A 19578-nucleotide genomic window follows, 5' to 3' on the forward strand; every position below is an offset into this window, starting at 1 on the left:
AGTTGAATTTATTTGATTGTTTCTTTTACAAAAATGAATGAAACCGAGAAACAAAGTTTACAACATTTATCATTTATCCAACTGTCCACAGGAGTTATCAGTACTTGGGGAAAAAGCAGTGGCTCTATATACTATAGATGGTGTACTACGTACATTTTTAATTTTCTTTCATACTTGTCTCCTCTCTCCACTTTATAAACACTGCCTGCAGTTCAGCCAACAAGTCCCTGAATATTTGCCTCATAACTGTTTGTTGTAGCTGAATCATTAATGCCTTCATAGTTGTGCTGAGGAATGCTGAATTTTATGTTGTTTTTTTCTAGAGCAAACAGTTTATTTTTTTTAGAGAATTTTTAAATAAGACATATATAAGAAAATGATTTTCAGGAAACATCACAACAATAAGCTTAGAACTGATTATGTATTTTGAACAACACATCACAGATGAGTAGTGAAACGATTGTCAGAAAGCTAAAAATCCAAGAATTCTCTCTGTTTTTACAATGCTTATAAATGGTGTCATTTTGCGATTTTGTAAAGATGACATGTCTGTCAAACCTGCTGATAGGTTTTGGGGTTCGGAGGTTTATTTTTCTTCAGAATCAGAGAACAGTTCAGAAAATATTTCTTTTTCCTATTAGTGTGTTGATACTCTGCTTATTTACATTTAGGTTTTGTTATTTTTATTGTTATGGCTTTGCAGTGTGGTAGACCGTTTCTTTCTCAGTGCTTTGCAGAATCGTGAGGATTTAAACATAGGTGACTGCATTGAGAGTCAAATCTGTGGGAGAATGAGTTTTATGCATGACCCTTTCAAAATCACTTTAGAGCCACATTTTGAGTAAAATCCTTTCTGGCCTTTATCATTTCTCACCATTTTCTCTTCTACATATTTATACAGCCCAGACTGTAGTCATACTGTTACATTTTTTTTCCACAGACTGTGCATCAGCACATTCATTTTGAAATTTATACTGAATGTTACATTAAAGTGGTAACTCTCAGCTTTATTTCGAGTAGGTTTAGGTCAATTTTGAAAAACTGCAAGGATTCTATTGTAATTGAAGATTTTGCTGTGAAATATTCTTTGACCTAATGTGTATTTGTTTAATAATTTTTAAGCTCCTAAACATTGTGTTAAAAGGGCTAAATTTCCAACAGAGATCTTTATATAATGATGTAAACCTCCTAAAATGAAAACAGAAACTTGTCACTTTAGTGTTGTATCCATTATTTTGTTTCAAATTAAATAGGATCGGAAAATAGGATAGTAGGAACATTTTGCTGAATATAAGCTGTACATATGATTGCTTCTCCCTTCCTCCATGTTCCAGGCTGTGAGTGCAGCCCTCAAACCAGAGTACGACATGTTTGTCCCACAGTGTCGCCCTCTGTCACCAGGAGAAATTTTGGGGTGTACCTCCCCTCGCTTGGATCGCCACGTCAATGCCATCATGTAAGAAACCTCTTCTTGCTGTCTTCTACCTCACAGTCTCAGGAGAAATCCTGTTTTTGTAAGTCAAAAGAGATTATCCAGGTAACCACAGACCTCCAGCATTGACTCATCCAGTTATTGTCTCCTCCCCGCTAATCTTCCACAGTTGTGCTGCCAATGCCATGTCCACTCGTGTAATAATCAGTATGACAATACACGGGTCACGCATGTATGTGTGCTGCTTTTATATCCCTACTGTAACAGTCCAGTGGTGATCCAGAACAGCAAGGCATAAAACACCTTTGCACTGTGACAAGTATTGAATTGCACAGTCAGAAGCTTTTGCCTGTTCCAAACCCACCACAGCACCCAATTTTCCAAGTTTTAAGGAAATTATTCCACTAAGTATGACACCTTTGGTGGCATGTACACAGTGAGAATTGATAAATTGTGCAACATCACAGTTTTTCTGTAAATGTTTTACAGCTTGTGTGATTGCCTGTTTAAAATTCTTATTTCCCTTTTCATTTCTTCTAAAGGAGATGGAAAAAAGATGAATCCATTTGGTAGCTGCATGTGTCCTACAAAACTAGTTCTTCTGTGTTTTCACATAAATACCCCACATTTGAGACTTGTCAGAGTGATGCTTATCCTCTGTACTGCAGTGAGGCGAGCACTCCAGCAATGTAGCAGGTCCAAGCAACAAACAACACCTCCGCAGCCACTTTGTGTCTATACATCTCGTGCTGTTTTGCAGCAGAGGAAACTTATGTAGCTTTGAGATGTACGGCGAGATGATGTAATTCCCTTGATATAATTATGTGGAGGTCCATCACCCCATATATCTGATCTGCACACATCCAGTGTTAGTCCATGTGATTAAAAACCTCGCAGTTCATGACATTAAAATGGCTACACAAGGACAATCTTGCTATATGCATAAGTGGAGACAAAAGTGGTGCGTGTATTATTGTGTGCATCTCTCTTCGTGTGAAAGAGTGTGGTTCACCTACTAATTCAATGTGCGTTGTCTTTGATGTGTCAGGAGTGTGTTGGGAGAGAGAATCGATTAACTTGCCTGAGAGCTGCTATGCTTCGTTCTCTCTCTTCCTCACATCCACATTTAACACACGTGCTTATGTTGTACACATGAGTAACATACAGGTGCAGTGAGAATATCAAACCTTCTGAAATAATCCATATCTCCCTCTCTGCTATTGCATCACCCCTCAAACAATGTGCAATTTTAATCACAAATCCAAAGAGAAGAAGTGTTTCATTTTGCATTTTCTATGAGCTTTCTTTTACCTCAATGAAATACTATTAAGGTAATGACACTACTGATTATTCACCATCTCTAAGAAAAGCAGCACCAATCTTCTTTACATTCACTCTTCCTCTTAGCACTGTGTAGTTCTGTTCATTGCCTTCAATAAAGCGATAAATTAATATTTAAAGTTGGGTTATGTTACATTAATTAAAAATTAGTCAGTACTCCGAAAATAGCATATGCACAAGTTGTAATTGTATTTTATCTAGGTTTTGAATTTCTTGAGCATTATAGAGAATGAATAGTGTGTATTACTCTTTGAGGCCCATCTTGAGGCTTTGATAGGCCCTGGTCTGTGTCATTTCTGTAATGAAAAGCAATTTATAAAAGCTGTAAAGTGCATGGAGAAGAGTTCTGAGAAATGATCATTCGACCATTTCCATCTACTGCCTCTACTCTCGCTATTAAAGGAACAAGATCAGGATGTGCATATGAAGATAGGCTGCATGTAGGGAAGACACAGCATTTTCCATTAGAGCAAGAGCACTTTCGCAAAGAACAATAAAATGTGGATGGAAGGACTGGTTGTGAATTGAGGACATGAGCCTCTTAAAGCTACGGATTGGTGAGGACAACTGTAGCTGAAGTGCAGGAGACTTATTGTTGAGAGTACAATTATATGAGGGCCTTGGAAATTTCTCAGCAAAGAGCAGAGTGACAGAAGCTCTAATACTGTTGAGTACTGATACGCAAATCCAAGCTGATACATACACTACCAGTCAAAAGTTTTAGAACGCCCCAATTTTTCCAGGTTTTTTGGTGACTTAACCCTTAACCTAAATGGCTACCACAGCTTTCTGCAGCGCCATGCAGTACTCTCTGGTATGTTCCTGGTTAGTCAGGGGTTCATCTTACAGCAGATAATGACCCAAAACATAAGTCCAAGCTCTGCCAGAACTACCTTAGGAAAGAAGAACAAAATGGTAACCTTGAAAACATGGAGTGTCCAGCACAGTCTCCAGACTTAAACCCCATGGAGCTGGTTTGGGATGAACTGGACAGAAGAGTGAAAGCAAAGAACCTACAAGTGCCACACATTTATGGGAACTTCTGCTACAGAGTTGGGAAGAACTTTCTGAAGGATATTTGATTTCCATTGTGGAAAGAATGCCACGAGTGTGTTCAGCTGTTAGATCTGCCAAAGGTGGCTACTTTGATGAGTCAAAAGTTTAGAATACATTTTGGTTTCTAAATTGACTTTTTTTAAAACCTTATTTGTTTATTTGTTCTATGCTTTCACTTCAGAGTACAATGACATATTAACATGTATAATTTCCAATAAAACACTGGAAAAACTGGAGTGTTCTAAAACTTTTGACCAATAGTGTATGTATGTGCTTGCAAGTAAAGTCTTGGTGAGCCATGTCTCCGTATAACCTATATGGCAAACCACCCACTGCCTGTTTCAAGCTGTTCTAAACACTGACCAATTAGTGGGCTTAATTGCACATCGGGTCTCAGTAGGTCTACAGAGACTTTACAGTAATGAATAGGGGTATCCAACCTGAGCCCACTCACATTCACAGCGAGATCCTTCTCAGCCTGACCCTTCAGCTAGATTTATGTAAGAGACTTTGTGTTTTCAGGCACCTACATGCCATTGTGTGTTTATGGTTTGTGAACTATGCCTCGACTCGGGCTTTGGTGAATCCCCAGCACTAGACCTCGGGTTAATTGGAAGAGCTCGTGTTCTCTGTAAACGGCATGCTCCGATCGTTGGGGTCGTGTTCCTGGACAGCAGCAGTGGGTGGACCCTCAACCTCAGCCTTAGGCCTTCTGCCTGGAAACACTTTGGTCTTCTGTTAGGATACAGAGATGAATAGATTTAAAAGAGAATGCAAGAAAAAGCTGATGGAGAGGCTAAGAGAGAATTTTGATTGCTTATAGGAGATTTTCCTTTGTTCAAATAATTTTTCCCACCATTTCATTTACCTGAAGTAGTGGTTGATTTGGTGTTTTTTTCTATAGTTATCTCGGAGATGGAAGATTTCACCTGGAGTCGATCATGATTACAAACCCAGATATCCCTGCCTACAGGTATTGTGAAACAAAATGAAACCATGTGCACTCAGATATTTCCATATCTCTGTTGTTTATATCCTAATCTCATCTATATAATGTTTATTGTAGTCAATTAACGATACCATTCCAGTGTTACACACATGATTTAGGAGCGTCTGATAGAATGAAATACTTGGAAAACCACAGAGAAAGCAAGCAATTACACTGATATAGAAAATAAAAGCACATTTTAAAATTAGGTTTTTGGCATGCAAAGAACATTATTTTCTAATGCTATTTAGTGCTGTTCAGATTTTTAAAAATTGCTTGTATTCATGATCCTTCACCTTACTGCAGTGCAATGATAATGTTTTCTGAGGATGAAGTTCTGTTTTGATGAGGTCTTGTTTGCATGCAAAGTGAAATTGTGTTGTTATACACATATGCACTGCCGCACAGATCACAGGTCTCTCTCATAAACAAGATACTAATCTCAAGTGAACCCCTTGTACCGGAGAAAAGGAGATTAGATGCTCAGAAATACCTCCATTTTCCCTAAGATACACTAACTCCTGTCATACTTGATGGCTTTTCATGATTGGATTTTTCGTCTTTTCTTGCATTCCTGTCCTCAAGACAGATACCTGAACAATAGATGATAACATGTATAATGTGGTTTGTCACATATACGCCATTCACATCTGTATGCCTCAGCCTTTTTCCTCTCTGCTGGCAGATATGACCCCTATAGTAAGGTGTTCTCCAGGGAGTACTATGACCATGAAGCCATGCGTGCTTTAAGGCTCCAGGCTATTGACAAGGCACGACTGGCCCAAAGATGGGGACTCATCTTGGGCACGCTAGGCCGACAGGGCAGCCCCAAAGTCCTGGAGGTGAGTTTGCATCCTCATTTCAACAGTCTACATGTCCTGAGGCCACTTGTGCAATGGCTTGTAAAATTTTTCAGTGGGACTTTCTTTTGACAAGTGATATGGTGACATGAAGTACTAATAGGACCATCTTCACACTGGGAGCTTGTTATTTCACATTTAGGATGATGCAGCTAAACAATGTCAGAAAATCCTACCCTTGATCTTGCTGTTGGCCTGAAGGTTAGCTGTATAGGAGTGTTTCTAGGGATGCATGATTCTGAGGAACTCCTTTTGTTCTTACAGCAACACTAATCAGAAATAATCAACAATAAATAAATATTTAAAAATACAAAAAATACTCTACAAAATTCCAACTTTCCCTCACTGGAACCTATTCACAGCACAATCCAAGTAAACTGAGTATTTGAATAAATTAAAAATTCTGTCACCTAGATTTAATGCTATTTGAATGATGTTCATTTTGTCGTTAATTATCATAGGATAACGATATTTTTTATACCGACAAATCAAAGATGGTTTTACCTTAGCTGACATGTTTCAACTGCAACTGCAGTCTTCTTCAGAGCGTCATCTGACGTGTGCTGACACGTCCTTTTTTATCATGTGACCAGTCTGACAGATCTGTCAGAATCTGTCAGATAGGCCACGCCCCCCGCCGTCCGGTGGTCTCTGGAGGATGGAGTCCCAGGTATTAGAGGGTGTAGCTCCTCGTCCCGGTTCATGGAGCAGCTCGCCTGCTTCCTGATCTTGATGGTCTCCTTGATCCATCATTTATGCTTGTTGGTCTCCGATGTTACAATCCTCCCCCTGTCCCAGTCCATGATATGATTGTTTCTTTTGCAGTGATCCGTGATGGCTGATTTTTTGTTTTCTTGTTCGCCTTTTTCTTGTTGTGTTCTTGTGAGTCGTCCGATTGTTTCCTTTTCACATTCTGTCTGGTGTTCTCTTTGTCTTGTGTTGAATGATCTGCCTGTTTCTCCAATGTATGTTTTCTCGCAAGATTTGCACGGAATCTCATATATGATGTTGCATTTATTGTCCGGTTCTATTTTGTCTTTGGGATGGACTAATAGCTGCTGGAGTTTTGTATGTGGTTTTACTGCTGTATTGATGTTGTGTTTTTTCATTATGCGCTGTATGGGTTCTGTTATCCCACAGATATATGGGATGGTGATTATGTCTTTGTTTTTATTGTCTGGTTGTTGTGCATTTTGTTTCTGTTTCCTTTTGGTTTTTTTACTTTGTTTTTAGCTTGTTGTTTTCCTTTGTTTATGGCCCATATGGGATATTGGCAGTGTATGAGTGCGTTCTTGATGTGTTTTTCCTCCTCCTGTCTGTCTTTATCGTCTGTTATGATACTGGTCCGTTCATAAAGTGTTCTAACTACTGATAGTTTGTGAGCTGTGGGATGTTCTGATGTCCAGAGGAGGTACTGGTCTGTATGTGTAGGTTTCCTGTAAACTGTGATCTTAATGCTGCTTAATGCTGCTTGAGTCCAAAAATGAAATGGTCCGGTTTATTTCTTCTTCATGTGTGAATTGTATATTTCCTGTGTCGTCCATGTTGTTCAGATGATCGGTAAGTTCTTGTGTGTGTCCAGATTTTATTATTTCCAGGATGTCATCAACATATCGTTTCCAGAGTGTGGGTCTGCAGTGTGTGGGTGCTGTGTGGATGGCTTTTGTTTCTAGGTCCTCCATGAAAAAATTACTCATTATTGCAGATAGTTGATCTCCCATTGCAAAACCTTGTTTTTGACTGTAAATAACTCCTTTGAACTGAAAACTCACTGGAACACAAAAAGAAAAAGCCGAACAAGAAAACAAAAAATTGGCCATCACGGATCACTGCAAAAGAAATAATCATATCATGGACTGGGACAGGGGGAGGATTGTAACATCGGAGACCAACAAGCATAAATGATGGATCAAGGAGACCATCAAGATCAGGAAGCAGGTGAGCTGCTCCATGAACCAGGACGAGGGGGACTACACCCTCTAATACCTGGGACTCCATCCTCCAGAGACCAGCGGACGGCGGGGGGCGTGGCCTATCTGACAGATTCTGACAGATCTGTCAGACCGATCACATGATAAAAAGGACACGTCAGCACACGTCAGATGACGCTCTGAAGAAGACTGCAGTTGCAGTTGAAACATGTCAGCTAAGTTTAAAAACCATCTTATCTTTGATTTGTCGGTATAAAAAATAATGTTATCCTAAATTTAATGCTCATGTTTTTATTCAGCGAGTATGTCCAGGCAGAAATCAGATGGTTAATTGTAATAATTCTGTGAAACTTGTACCCTTTGAGGACTTTTAAGATTTTAAATTAGAGGACAACTTGGTGCTCAAGGCACTAAGTTGCTCTTAGTACGTAAGGCACACTTTCGTCAGTTGTATCAACATTCAGTTTAAGTTCAGAAACTGGAAACACTCCCTCAGACAGAGCTGGTGGCTTCAGAATTCATAAGTGCTACTGCATGTATGTGCACACATGCTGGTCAATTAGGTGCAGACTCATAAGTGAGAAACTCAAAGTCTGTGCAAGTACAAGCTTTTATGCGTCAGCATGTGCACAATCTATACCAAGAATAGATTGGTCATTCCTAACCTTCAACCTGCCCCTGCTTTCCCATCTATTACCCATTCTTTAATGTTGTCTTTTTTCTTTTTCCATTTTATGACATGCCAACTTATTTTTCAGTGTGTGTTTAACTTTGTTCACAAGCTTTGCCTTATTCACATGATCGTATCTGTAGTTAGTATGTGCAGTTGTAATTGTGTATGGTGGTATGCTGCTTGTATGACACACCGATCAGCTACAACATTAAAACCACCTGCCTAATTTTGTGTATGGCCCCATTGTGCTGCAAAAAACAGCTCTGACCTGTCGAGTCATGGGCATGGGACATTTTGGACTATCCTGTGGATCCTTGGGGTCCTGTGGGTTGCATGGTGGGGCCTCTGTGAATCTGACTTGTTCTAGCATACCCAATGGACGCTTGATCAGATTGGGATTTGGGGAGTATGGAGGTCAAGTAAACACTCTGTCATGTTTCTTGAGCAATTCCTGAGCAGTTTTTGGGGTGTTGTAGGATGCATTGTCCTATTGGGGGACATTGCTGCCGTCTAACAGTTTTGTTATAATCTCCACACACATAAATGCCAAGTTTGGAGATTTTTAAGCAGAAGATTGCATCATAAAAAGATGATTAAGGTTATACTGTTATCAGTGTTGTTAATGTGTTGCTGACCGGTGTACATGTGAAAAATTTAAAACCGCAGCACATCTAGGTTTCATCAGCTAGTATGCATTCTTAGGTTTATATCTGCCAATTTCTCCTGTTTTTCAGATCTTCAGATTTGAAGAATCAAAGTGTAGTGTCAGATAACCCCTCAAGTAAAGGGACAGAACTGTGTCTGATTAGAGCACAGTCAGAGAAATTTCTCATTATACTCCCAAGGACAGTGGATATCAGCAACCAGTATCTCACCAGAGGAACATTTATGGGATTTCTTCACTTGCGCTGGTTGCATTCGGTTGCCTTCTGTGAATTATACCTCAGTCCACTGCCCACAATTTCAAAAGCAGAGTTGGCAAGAGAGCAGAGTTCCTTGAACTGGCTAAACATTTTGATATATTCTATGAGGTCTGGTACTCATGGGGCCAGATCCTACTCACCCTGAGGAAGGAAAGTGAGGCCAGCTCCCTGTGGGGCCTCTAATCTCCAGGGTGGTGTAGTGGTCTGCTTTGTGAAAGGTAAGAAATTGAGGGCTTTAGTGTCTTTGACCCTTGCTGTAAAAACTGTTGGAAACTGCATCTTAGAATTGCACATTTGCTGATGATATAATTCTGTAGGCTTCATAGGACTGTGAACTACTGCACTTAGTGTAGCAGTTTACTGGTGGGTGTGAAGTAACTGCTTGAGTTGACACTTTCATGTCTAATGGGACGAGACTTGATTCCATTCAAAGGATTCCCTCCTTTGGGTTGGCAATGAATTGCTTAACAAAATGGGGCAGTTGAATTACATTGTCTTGCTTATTAGTGACCGTAAGATGTATTAGATTAGCAGGTGTATTCATTCAGTGACTGCAAGAAATTCCTGTAGAGACTGAAACAATGAGATTGTGGTTTTGAGCAACCAAGCTAAGTTTCCTTCACAGTGTATCTGGACACATAGCACCAAGAGGAAGAGATCTGTGTCGAGGTAAGAGTGGAACCATTGATCTTTTGCTCTGGAAATAGCCAGTTGGCTTCAGCACCTAATCTAGACGCTTCCCTGTGGAGGCCAGAGCCAACTGGAAGAAGACCTAGAGGAAGCCCCAGAACATACTGGGAGGATTACATATCCCATCTGGCTTTAGAATGCAAGGAGTAGCTGGAGGACATGGATAAGGAGAAGCCTCTTTGTGCTCAACTTCCTGTCAACACTGTGTAGACTTGGGTAAGCCACAGAAGATGGGTGGATGTATGAGGCTTCAGCGATCTGGATGCTTCCTGGTGAGATTGTTAACAGTTGAGTAAAACTTCTGGATAACCCTTGACTAGACTGTTTACATGACTGTAAGCACAGGTGATTGACATTGGCTAATTGATTTGGAACTTATTGTGTAGTGGAGTTTCACAACTCTAGAGAGAACTGTGTTCACATTAGTCCTTTTATTTTATCTCTTTGGCGTCTTAGCACCTGGAATCAAGGCTCCAGTCACTGGGCAAGTCCTTCACTCGAGTGCTCCTCTCTGAGATTTTCCCAAGCAAGCTGGATTTGATGCCAGAAATAGATGCGTAAGTATTAATATGCACACACACTACCGTATTCCCAAATTCAGACATGCTATTGAATGAGTCACAACTGCTTAACCATAGCAGATGAGGTAAAAAAAACAAAACAAAAAAACAATTCCCCATATCCTCCTGCCTTCCAGAAGCCACTGTTTTACTCTCAGCTTTAGCTGCAGTGTCAAAAACAAATCACCCCATTATTTAGGTTGGGGCTATAGCTGGTTTGAGGCTGATGCTGCTGCTTGAAGAGTGTTTTTGGTCAGTTTTCCCAACAACCTCTCTGATGCTTTTGAGCCACATTACAATGCATGAAGCATTCTTGTGCAAGGCTGAGATTCCCTCTTATACAGTAAAAGGGTTGCCATTTTACTTTTGTTCCTGCAAAGACTTGAAGAGCCTTTCATCCAGTGTATTTGGCAGTTTTTCCTTGCTCTCATCAAACGACTTTCAGCAGCATTCTAGTGGAGATTTCATTGTCCTCACACACCCCTCTTTTAACTCTTTGTTTTTCTTGATTTGCACATTCTTAATCACCGCTATGTCCCTTAGATGTAAAGAATGGGTGATTTATCTTTCACATCATGGACCATGGTAGAGCTATTATGATCAGCAGCAACAAGTCACCTACAAGTTTGCAATCAACAACATTTGAAAATGTATTCTGTAAGCATCACTGCACACATAATTGGGGAGTCAGCATAATATTCCAGTGCACTATATAACAAGGAGCTGACAAACAGTAGTCTAGAGTTTATAGCTTCATAAACTAAATTGGCATTCAGGTCTTGGTGAGATTTCATAGTTTTGCCTTTGTAGCAAAAACAAATCTTCCCAACTTGATGAACTTGACTGCTTTACACAATTTCCTCAGCAAGAGGAAATTTTATACATGAATAATCCATTAAAGTGCTTACTTTTCACTTGGTACTTCTTCAATAAGGTCAGAGTATAATAAAAAATAGAAAAAATGCATTAGCCTTGCCCTTGTTCAAGGTGGCTTTTTACAGATTTTTTTTTCTCTGCAGGCTCTTGTGTTTTATCATCTTAGTTTGTCTATGAATATGTTGGCTTACCTGAAACCAATAAAATGTGAACCCATCTAACTTGATAAATACTTACTCATTCCCTCACATCCTAAATTGCTCGCGGAGTGTGATGCTAGTGATGTGCACACATGCATCTTGCCATCGATGCATGTTCCTGAGAATCATACCGGCAGGTGCTGAAATATTATATTAGATATTGCCACTGTAGCACTGTTATCCTGCCCAGTAGCATTCATCGCCTGTCCTTAGAAATTAAACCCTCAGGTTTCTTCAATGAATCCTCAAGTACTCTTGCATCAAGGTTCAGTTTGTCAGAAATTTCTGACTTCGAACCAGAGCAGCAGAGTTAAAGACGGGTAAGGGGTTAGTGAGACACTGATGTGCAACAGCTCCAATCACACTCGCAGAGGCACTCGCACTCCCTCAGATTGGCCTCTCACTGTGGAGTAATGAGAGGTGCGATTTGTGAGGGAGGAGTGGGTGAGAGAGGGACAGAAGGTCTGGGAGAGCTTGAGAGTGAGTTGGAGAGAGAGATGCAGAGGTAGTTGAGGGGGCCGTGTTTGGAAAGTAAGCGATTGTGGTAAAAATGATTTTTTTTTCCTTTGTTTTGCAGCTCATCTCCTCTTCAGACTGATGTACGGGTGCAACTCGAAAATTATGTAATTCAGGCACGACTCTCCCGACCAAAACAAACTCTCATTACAGACAAAAAGCTTTGCAGCAAGATCTGTTTCAGTAGTGTTTATGGGATTGATGTCACGAAAACCAAAGAGTTTGAATACAAAATTCAGGCCTGTATACAGTATATATCAGATAGGAATACACTTGAACTCTTATCGAACTAACCACCCTGTAATAAATCCTATTTACTGTGACATATTCCTTTTATTTTGTTTTATTTATACAAATGCAGTGTAAACATGCAAATTATTAGAAATACATTGTCAGTATTACACAATACTACAGCCTCTAAAGTGACCATAAAGTTGAACTGGTGCCACTCTAAAACAGAACTACAAACAAAAACTGAATATTATTACCTTTCATGAAAGTATAATTTATTGCAGTGCTGCTGTATTAGTCTGTATTAGTTTTAGCTAGCTGTATCTAATAAACCAGCCACTGAGTGTTAATACATCACAATACAGCTCAAGAGCAATTTTGTCTTTGTGCTGTTGAACACTAAGGCTGTTTATCACTTGACAATGGTTGTCAACACAATAGCTGAGCTTCAGAACTAATACTGTAATTTCTTGCATATTTCTGTACAAAGCCCTTTATTATTGAACAAAACAACACAAACTTAAATACAGTCAAAACACAAAGACATTATCCAGGAGTTTTGTTTGAAGAAAATTGTTTAAAATTGGTAAACTTTCATTTACCTTAGAAAATAAGAACATCGACAGTTGAGCATCGACAGTTTTTTGATGCTTGTTGCCAACATATCTTGGTTCAAGCAAAAATATTGAATTTCGTGCTTTTCCTGGCTCACAATGAGCCTTTGGGGGTGAATGTACACTACCAGTCAAAAGTTCGGACACACCTTCTCATTCAATGCTTTCTATTTGTTTTTATTATTTTCTACATTGTAGATTATTACTGAAGATTAACACATTTTTTGTTTATGATGCAGTTCCATTTGTGTTATTTTATAGTTTTGATGTCTTCACTATTAATCTACAATGTATGAAATAATTAAATGAAAACCATTGAAAGAGAAAGTGTGTCCAACTTTTGACTGGTTGTGTACATGTCAGTAAGCATGATCAGTCCATTTACAGTAATGGCAATGAGTCTGTATTACCATATCTGACAAAAATCCCTGCATTTTCTTGTTGTCTCTGACAATTTGATCAACAAAAGTATCTAATATGCTTGAGTGAATGAAACCCCAATTTGCAAAACTGCTTAAAAAACTTAAATGCTGTTTTTATTCCCAGTTGCTAATCGTTTAGCTGCTGGTGATTTCCCTTTCGTGCTGGCAAAGTCCTCTTTGAGTGGTGCCAGAAATGCGTCTATGCAGGAAAAAAGTTCAATTTCCAGCTCTATTGAAGGCCGTTACATTTGGCGGTGTTAAAAATAATGTTTCCCGTGTTCCTTAATGACCCTAGGTTAGATGGGATTGTTGAAAGTTCATTTTTGAAGATACAACGTACCAACAACATTGTTCACATTACTAATCTGAAGTGTTTACTGCGAGTATGTGAGATTGGACACCATCCAGGGGATCTTTGCTGGTAATATTTTTGGTGTTTCTTTATTTATCAATTTTGTGTTTTCATTGTATTTTTCTCGCCCCCTGGCTGGCTCAGAATAGTTTGTAAGAACACAGGCATTCTACATGAGGCTATAATAGACAAGACAAACCACCAGGTATGTGAAACTCTGTTAAATCTGGTTGTGCTGAAGGAGGAAAGGAAGGAAAAACAGAGAGAAAGGAGAAGATTGAGACTAGTCGGAGGGATGGTAGAGGACACGCCACTGCTCAGCATCATCTGACGCAGCACACTGTACAGAAGCCATCCCCAGGCTTTCTCTGTCATTAGACCCACACATACTCACTCATATAAAGAGAGAGCCACCATTAGCATATACTCTTAAGTGTGTAATTAGGCTGTCCCCAAGCAGGTTTTAAACTATTGTACAGATATCTGCACACCACACACACTTATCACAGTGCGACAGCAAATGCCATCCAGTGTATTTCTGCCTTTTTATCTTTCTGTTTGAATTTTAATTTCTAGCTCCACTGAAGTGAAATTGTTTGTTTTAATTCAATTAAGTGTGCCATTAAAGGTGAGGGCATTCTTTCTTCTTTTTTTTTCCTGGCTGTTCTGGAAGGTTAATTGTTCTTGCTGTTGGTGGGTCAAGACTGTGAGTGTAATTGAAGCAGAGCCGCACAGGTAGAGGTCCTCCTAACAATGTCAGGGTGTAATGGGCCACAGCAGGTAATGTAGTGAGGCCGGGCTGGAGCTCACGTTGCCTAGCTGTACTAAATGTCGTCCTTTATATATCACAGCAAACCTCTACAGTCCTGCATCCTGCACCTCTAATCCTTGAATACTGTTGTGTTGAAAGGCTCTGCTTTCTACTAAAGTAAAGACATCCTTTAAAGACGGACTGAAGAGACAAACGTCCATCAAAGTCTTAGCAGATGAGCATTTATTTCAGTTCATTTTTGTTTGCGAGTTAGCTGTGAAGCGAGGCTTAACCGCTTGAGACAAAACCCAGCCTTTTCCTCTGTCTCTTTCCTCCAGTTCTCTCATTGTTCACTGCAGTTCATGATGTGGGTTCTCTACTGTGCTGGTTAGACTGATAAAGCCTGGAAATAAAATTTGGACTCCTTTCTGGGGGCAAAGCCTGGCATGGCACTATGCATTTTACAGAACTGCACCATTCAGTCAGTCTCTTTGGCACAGGCAGTGTAAAGGGACTTCAAGCCTTAGCAATCAGCTATCTGCTCCTTAGGAGAGATGCCTCCTATGCCTTCCCTTTCATGCTTTTTGTCTTGCTTTCCTCTCAGACTCTACTCTCAGAGCCTAGCCCCAAGGATTTAGGCAGACGAGTCTTTGCTTATTAATCACATTCCCTCTTTTAACCGCTCCCTGTGTTGTTTTTGCATCTCTGACTACACGTGCACATGCAAAGACATGCTAAACATAGATACAGACAGCAGAAGTCTACTATTTACATGCATGTGCACACAAACTCACAGAAAGCTTCTGTAATTAGTCCTGTCCTCCTGTGTATTTGGGCTGATGTGGTTCTGATGCATGTTCAGTGGTTGGCTACTTTAAAGGGCTCTGATTATGAATAGCGGCTGATAGACTTAAAGGTCACATTTCAGATTCCACTCTCTATCTAAACTCAGCAAACTTTAGTCTGAGGAGATTTGTGCTCAGTGCAAATGTCTCTGACTCAGCTGGCTCTCAAATTAGGAGGATGAATAAGAATTCACTCTTAGGGGGGAGACATTTAAAAAAAAAAGTGTTATTTGAAAATGAGAAAATGCCATGCGTTTGCCCAGAGGGGGTAAAATATTTCTGTGACAGAAAGCAGAGTGGAGGGAGAGTCAGCGGTGCAATCAATTCTGCAGTTGAGAAACTGTGAAAGTTGGAAAATGAAGAACAGACTGAAGGGGAATTTGACACAGTAACATAGACTTGAAAGTATCTGCACATCTGTCCTTGCTCACAGTCCTGCGCTGAAATCTCAAGCCACTGTTCTTATTGATATTTACCTTCATCTTGTGTTAGTTTTTAAATGCACTGCAGCTCAGTTCATGTTTGTCAATATTTCTTACGGTGCTCCATCATTAGGATTAGGGACAAGGGGAGGGTACACTGCCTCAGTAAAGATGGAGCTGTGGATAGCATTGATCTATGAAAGCTAACCCCCGTAGCTCCAGCCGCTTTCTGTCTCCATTTTCCCATTGTTCATTTTTCCCTGCAGCTGTTTACATCCACACCCTCCTCATCCCTTTCTCATGCATTTTCCAGAGTAAACACTTTTCTCCCTGCCAATCTTTTTCCTCTGTTCTCTCCTCTCTTCTTGCTTGTGCCTATTCACAACACTCCTCCCATTTTCGTCTTCATTGCTTTCTCCCTATCGCTGTATATCTGTGTCCTTCTCTCTCTCTCTCTGTCTTTTTTTTCTCCTGCCCCCTCCCTATCTCTCTAATACACAGCCCCCCTAGCACCACTAAACCCTCACCCTCCACCACCACCACCCTGTCTGCGAGCTATGTAGGCTACCTCCGTGGAGACCGGCTGGTGCGGCTTTTTTATTCACACTCACCTAACCTCTCCCTCTTTTCTTTCACAGCGTTTCTTCTCTTTTCACCTCTGTTCACTTCTTTTTCCTGTTTTTTGGGGAGGTTTTTTGTTTTTTTTGCCTCTGCAACCAGCCTTCCCTCTCTTTTCCTTCTTTTAGGGCTCCCTGTTTCGGTAGCCGACTGTGCATTCAGACAGTATGGCATGGCTGTGTTTAGAACTGTTGCAAATCAGGACAGATCTCTCCAACAGATGCTGGAGATCAGGTGGAGGGAGGCTCCCCAGCGCAGCCCCTCTGCATCATGTATCCACATGCAGCGTGCAGTCGAATATGTGCCCTGCCTCTCTAATAGGTCTCTCGCCTTCTCTCACTGTGACTGCATTTGAATTTAAACCTCATCTCTCTTTACAGGTGGGTCCAGATTGCTTGTCCTCGTCTTTCCATTGACTGGGGCACTGCCTTCTCTAAACCCCTGCTGTCTCCATATGAGGTAAACCTCTCAAGGCTCTCAACAAGTTGCCACTCACTTATCAGACAATGTTCATGCACAGAGCCCTCGACGGATGCCCTGCTGGTGTTTTCATCAAAGCATGGGAGATAAGCTAAGTGTGTTTGAACAGGAGGTGAATCTGTGTAGGACTTATCAGGGCCTGCTTGTGCTGGAGATGGTATTTCGTGCCTACTCCTGCATCCCTCTTCCTCCAACAACAGCTTACATGCATGTAAAAGACCATCAGCAGCAGAATAGCGCCCCCTTCTGGCTACAGGACCACACAGTGCAGTCTCCCCCCTCAAACCCACCAAGCACCCTCTACCTCCTCCCTTAGCTGTCTTGTTTTTCTAAAGGGAGAGAGATAGATCGGACAGAAGCCCATAAAGATCCATTTCAAAGCAAGTGTTTGTGTGTGTGTCGCAGCAGCTGTTGTATCAAAAAAAAGAAAAGAAAAAGGAAAAGAAAGAAAAACAGGCTTGCTTTGTGATTAGTTTGGCAGTTATGAGCTGTTAGCTGGTTAGCTTTTGATGGCAACTATTAATTCAGTCAATGATTTTCCTCAAAGATGTGCACTGCTGATTTGAATTCCTATGAAATGGCTGCGAGGAGAATTGCTGTCTTGAATATTGGATTTGTGATTTGAAATGGTTGCTGTTTTATTCCGTGTGCACGTCTGTGTGTGCTGCCCGTCGAGCACTTACACTTCAGAATGAGGCCATTAAGAATAATGATAGCGTTCACCTTAGAAGACAAAGTAATGATTGTTTTATATTGTTTTTGACTGAGGTCTATAATGCTGCGTGCAAAGCTTGAAATTCGCCCCTCGCTGTAATGAGAAAAGCAGCAATCTGTTTTCTTAAGCTGTTTTTTTTTTTTTTTTTTTTTGTTACAGCTCGCTCCACTCTCCCCGCCAGCTATTTGGGAACAATGTCTGTGCATGTAAATAATTCGCAGCTGCACTTGTGTCTATATGTGTGCGCTTGTGATACGTACTTAATTCGCCCCCCCTACATCCCGTACCTATGAGTGTTATGCATCCGAGTGTGCTGGTGCTTTTCACTGTGGTATTTAGGATGAAGATGAAGAGGAACAAGATGGGAGGGGTGGAGTGGAGTGAGGAGAGGAGAGGCAGAGGGGGGCAGCACCAGCAGCATTTATTTTCAGTGCGTCTCATGTTATATTTATAGTCAATAAGACACACTTGGCTCTCCTGTCAGAGCAGGGATTAGCAAGAGAAGCTAGCTTCCACAGAGAGAGGCAGTTGGTGTGAGAGGGGAGAGGAGGAGAGCAGTGGGTAAAAGCTAGAGGCATGAGAGATGTGTGGAATAAGGGCAGAGGAGAAAAGAGAAGAAGACTCCAGCAGGATGATGTTTGGGGAAAGGAAAGGCCAAAAAAAAAAATGTATATGATGAAATATTTATTCCAGTATACAGTTTGTTTAAGATCGATCATGTATGGAATTGAGTTGACCCATAGATTGTATATCTAAAAGCTGAATGCGAAGGAAGAGGCTTATGTAAATGTTGTTTTACCTGATATATGCATATAACCTACATTTTACAGCACATAAACACTTGATATACAACATGTCTGACAGTCAAAGAAAACAAAAGGAACTACTTTAAGTTTGTCATCACTACTTGTTTAATGCATTGTTGCTGTTTTCTTTTTTGAAGATTTCAGCCAATATGTTTCACTCTACTACCAAACAGCAGTATTTAGTCACAAGCTGTTTTTTTTTTTTTTTTTTTAGCTTTATGATATTTCTATGGCTTTTTTTCTCCATTCATCATATAAATCATACTCATTTGTACTAACCTAAAGTTAGGTTCTGGCATCTAAATAATTTGAAAGATGAGTGAGGAGATGGGTGAATTAATAAGTAAACAAACTCAAGGATTTGTTCCTTCATTCAGAACGCTTGTTTATTCATCTGTTCAGTCATTCCACTTCTCTTTCTTTCATTCAGAATCAATATTCACAGGCACTTCTCCTCCATATGGAGCAGTCTGCACTTATGTCACAGCACTGCCATGCCAGTGCCGTTGCACTCCTCTAACAGCTGTTGTGTCACGCAGTGCAGCTGCATAGGGATAACATGACAACTCTGCCTGTTATCCATGTTTAATATTATGACACCTGTCTTGTCTGTATAGTCAGCCTGTTGTGTCTTCTCATCACTCTGTGGTTCGCTACAGCTCGTTTGCCCAAAAAAAAACTGCATATCCAGTACTACATACCATGGAGACGCAGCAGAATCATGTACCATAGCACCTCAGAGGGTGCTGTTACTGCACTTTTGACTTGTCAAGTTTCTTGTTCTTTTTTTCAGTTTTTGCTGCAATTTGTGTCCATCTATCTTCCCTGCTTATCTTATCTTTCAGGCAGCTGTTGCTTTACAGGAGGTAAGCTGGAAGGAAGTCTACCCCATGGACTTCTATTCCAACCAGAGCCTGGGGTCATGGACGCCCAACCACCCTGACAACCAGCCTGTGCGGCCCACTCGCAGACAGACTCAGGTGAACGAGGCCGCGAGATAAAAGAATGACTGGCAGAGAGGACAGGATGATGTTGGTGAACAGTGAAATCAAACTGCATTCAGTGTGTATGTCACCACACTGACACCCAGTGGCACAGTGACAACAGGACAAGTATCTGGACATCTCTTTTAAAGGCGTGGCTGTGACCTTGACCTTGATGTGCATCCTAAATTTTCTCACTTACTTATGAAGGAAAACTGCGGATATATTAGTTATTTCTTTGCGAATACACCTCACAGTTGCCACCTTGCTTAATATTACCACTAATCTGTCTG

General features: G+C 40.6%; 1 protein-coding gene across 1 annotated transcript in view; it reads left to right on the top strand.

The window, feature by feature from the left end:
- dph1 (diphthamide biosynthesis 1) overlaps positions 1–19578 on the top strand; it is a 68036-nt gene that overhangs the window by 44523 nt on the left and 3935 nt on the right. Inside the window, exons 6-11 of the mRNA XM_023272064.3 lie at positions 1335–1456; positions 4734–4802; positions 5503–5659; positions 10351–10451; positions 16682–16760; positions 19148–19282. Coding sequence (XP_023127832.1) covers positions 1335–1456; positions 4734–4802; positions 5503–5659; positions 10351–10451; positions 16682–16760; positions 19148–19282 — 663 coding nt within the window. The remainder of the gene's footprint in view (positions 1–1334; positions 1457–4733; positions 4803–5502; positions 5660–10350; positions 10452–16681; positions 16761–19147; positions 19283–19578) is intronic.

Source organism: Amphiprion ocellaris, chromosome 7 (genome assembly GCF_022539595.1).
Source record: "Amphiprion ocellaris isolate individual 3 ecotype Okinawa chromosome 7, ASM2253959v1, whole genome shotgun sequence".
NCBI lineage: Eukaryota > Metazoa > Chordata > Actinopteri > Pomacentridae > Amphiprion > Amphiprion ocellaris.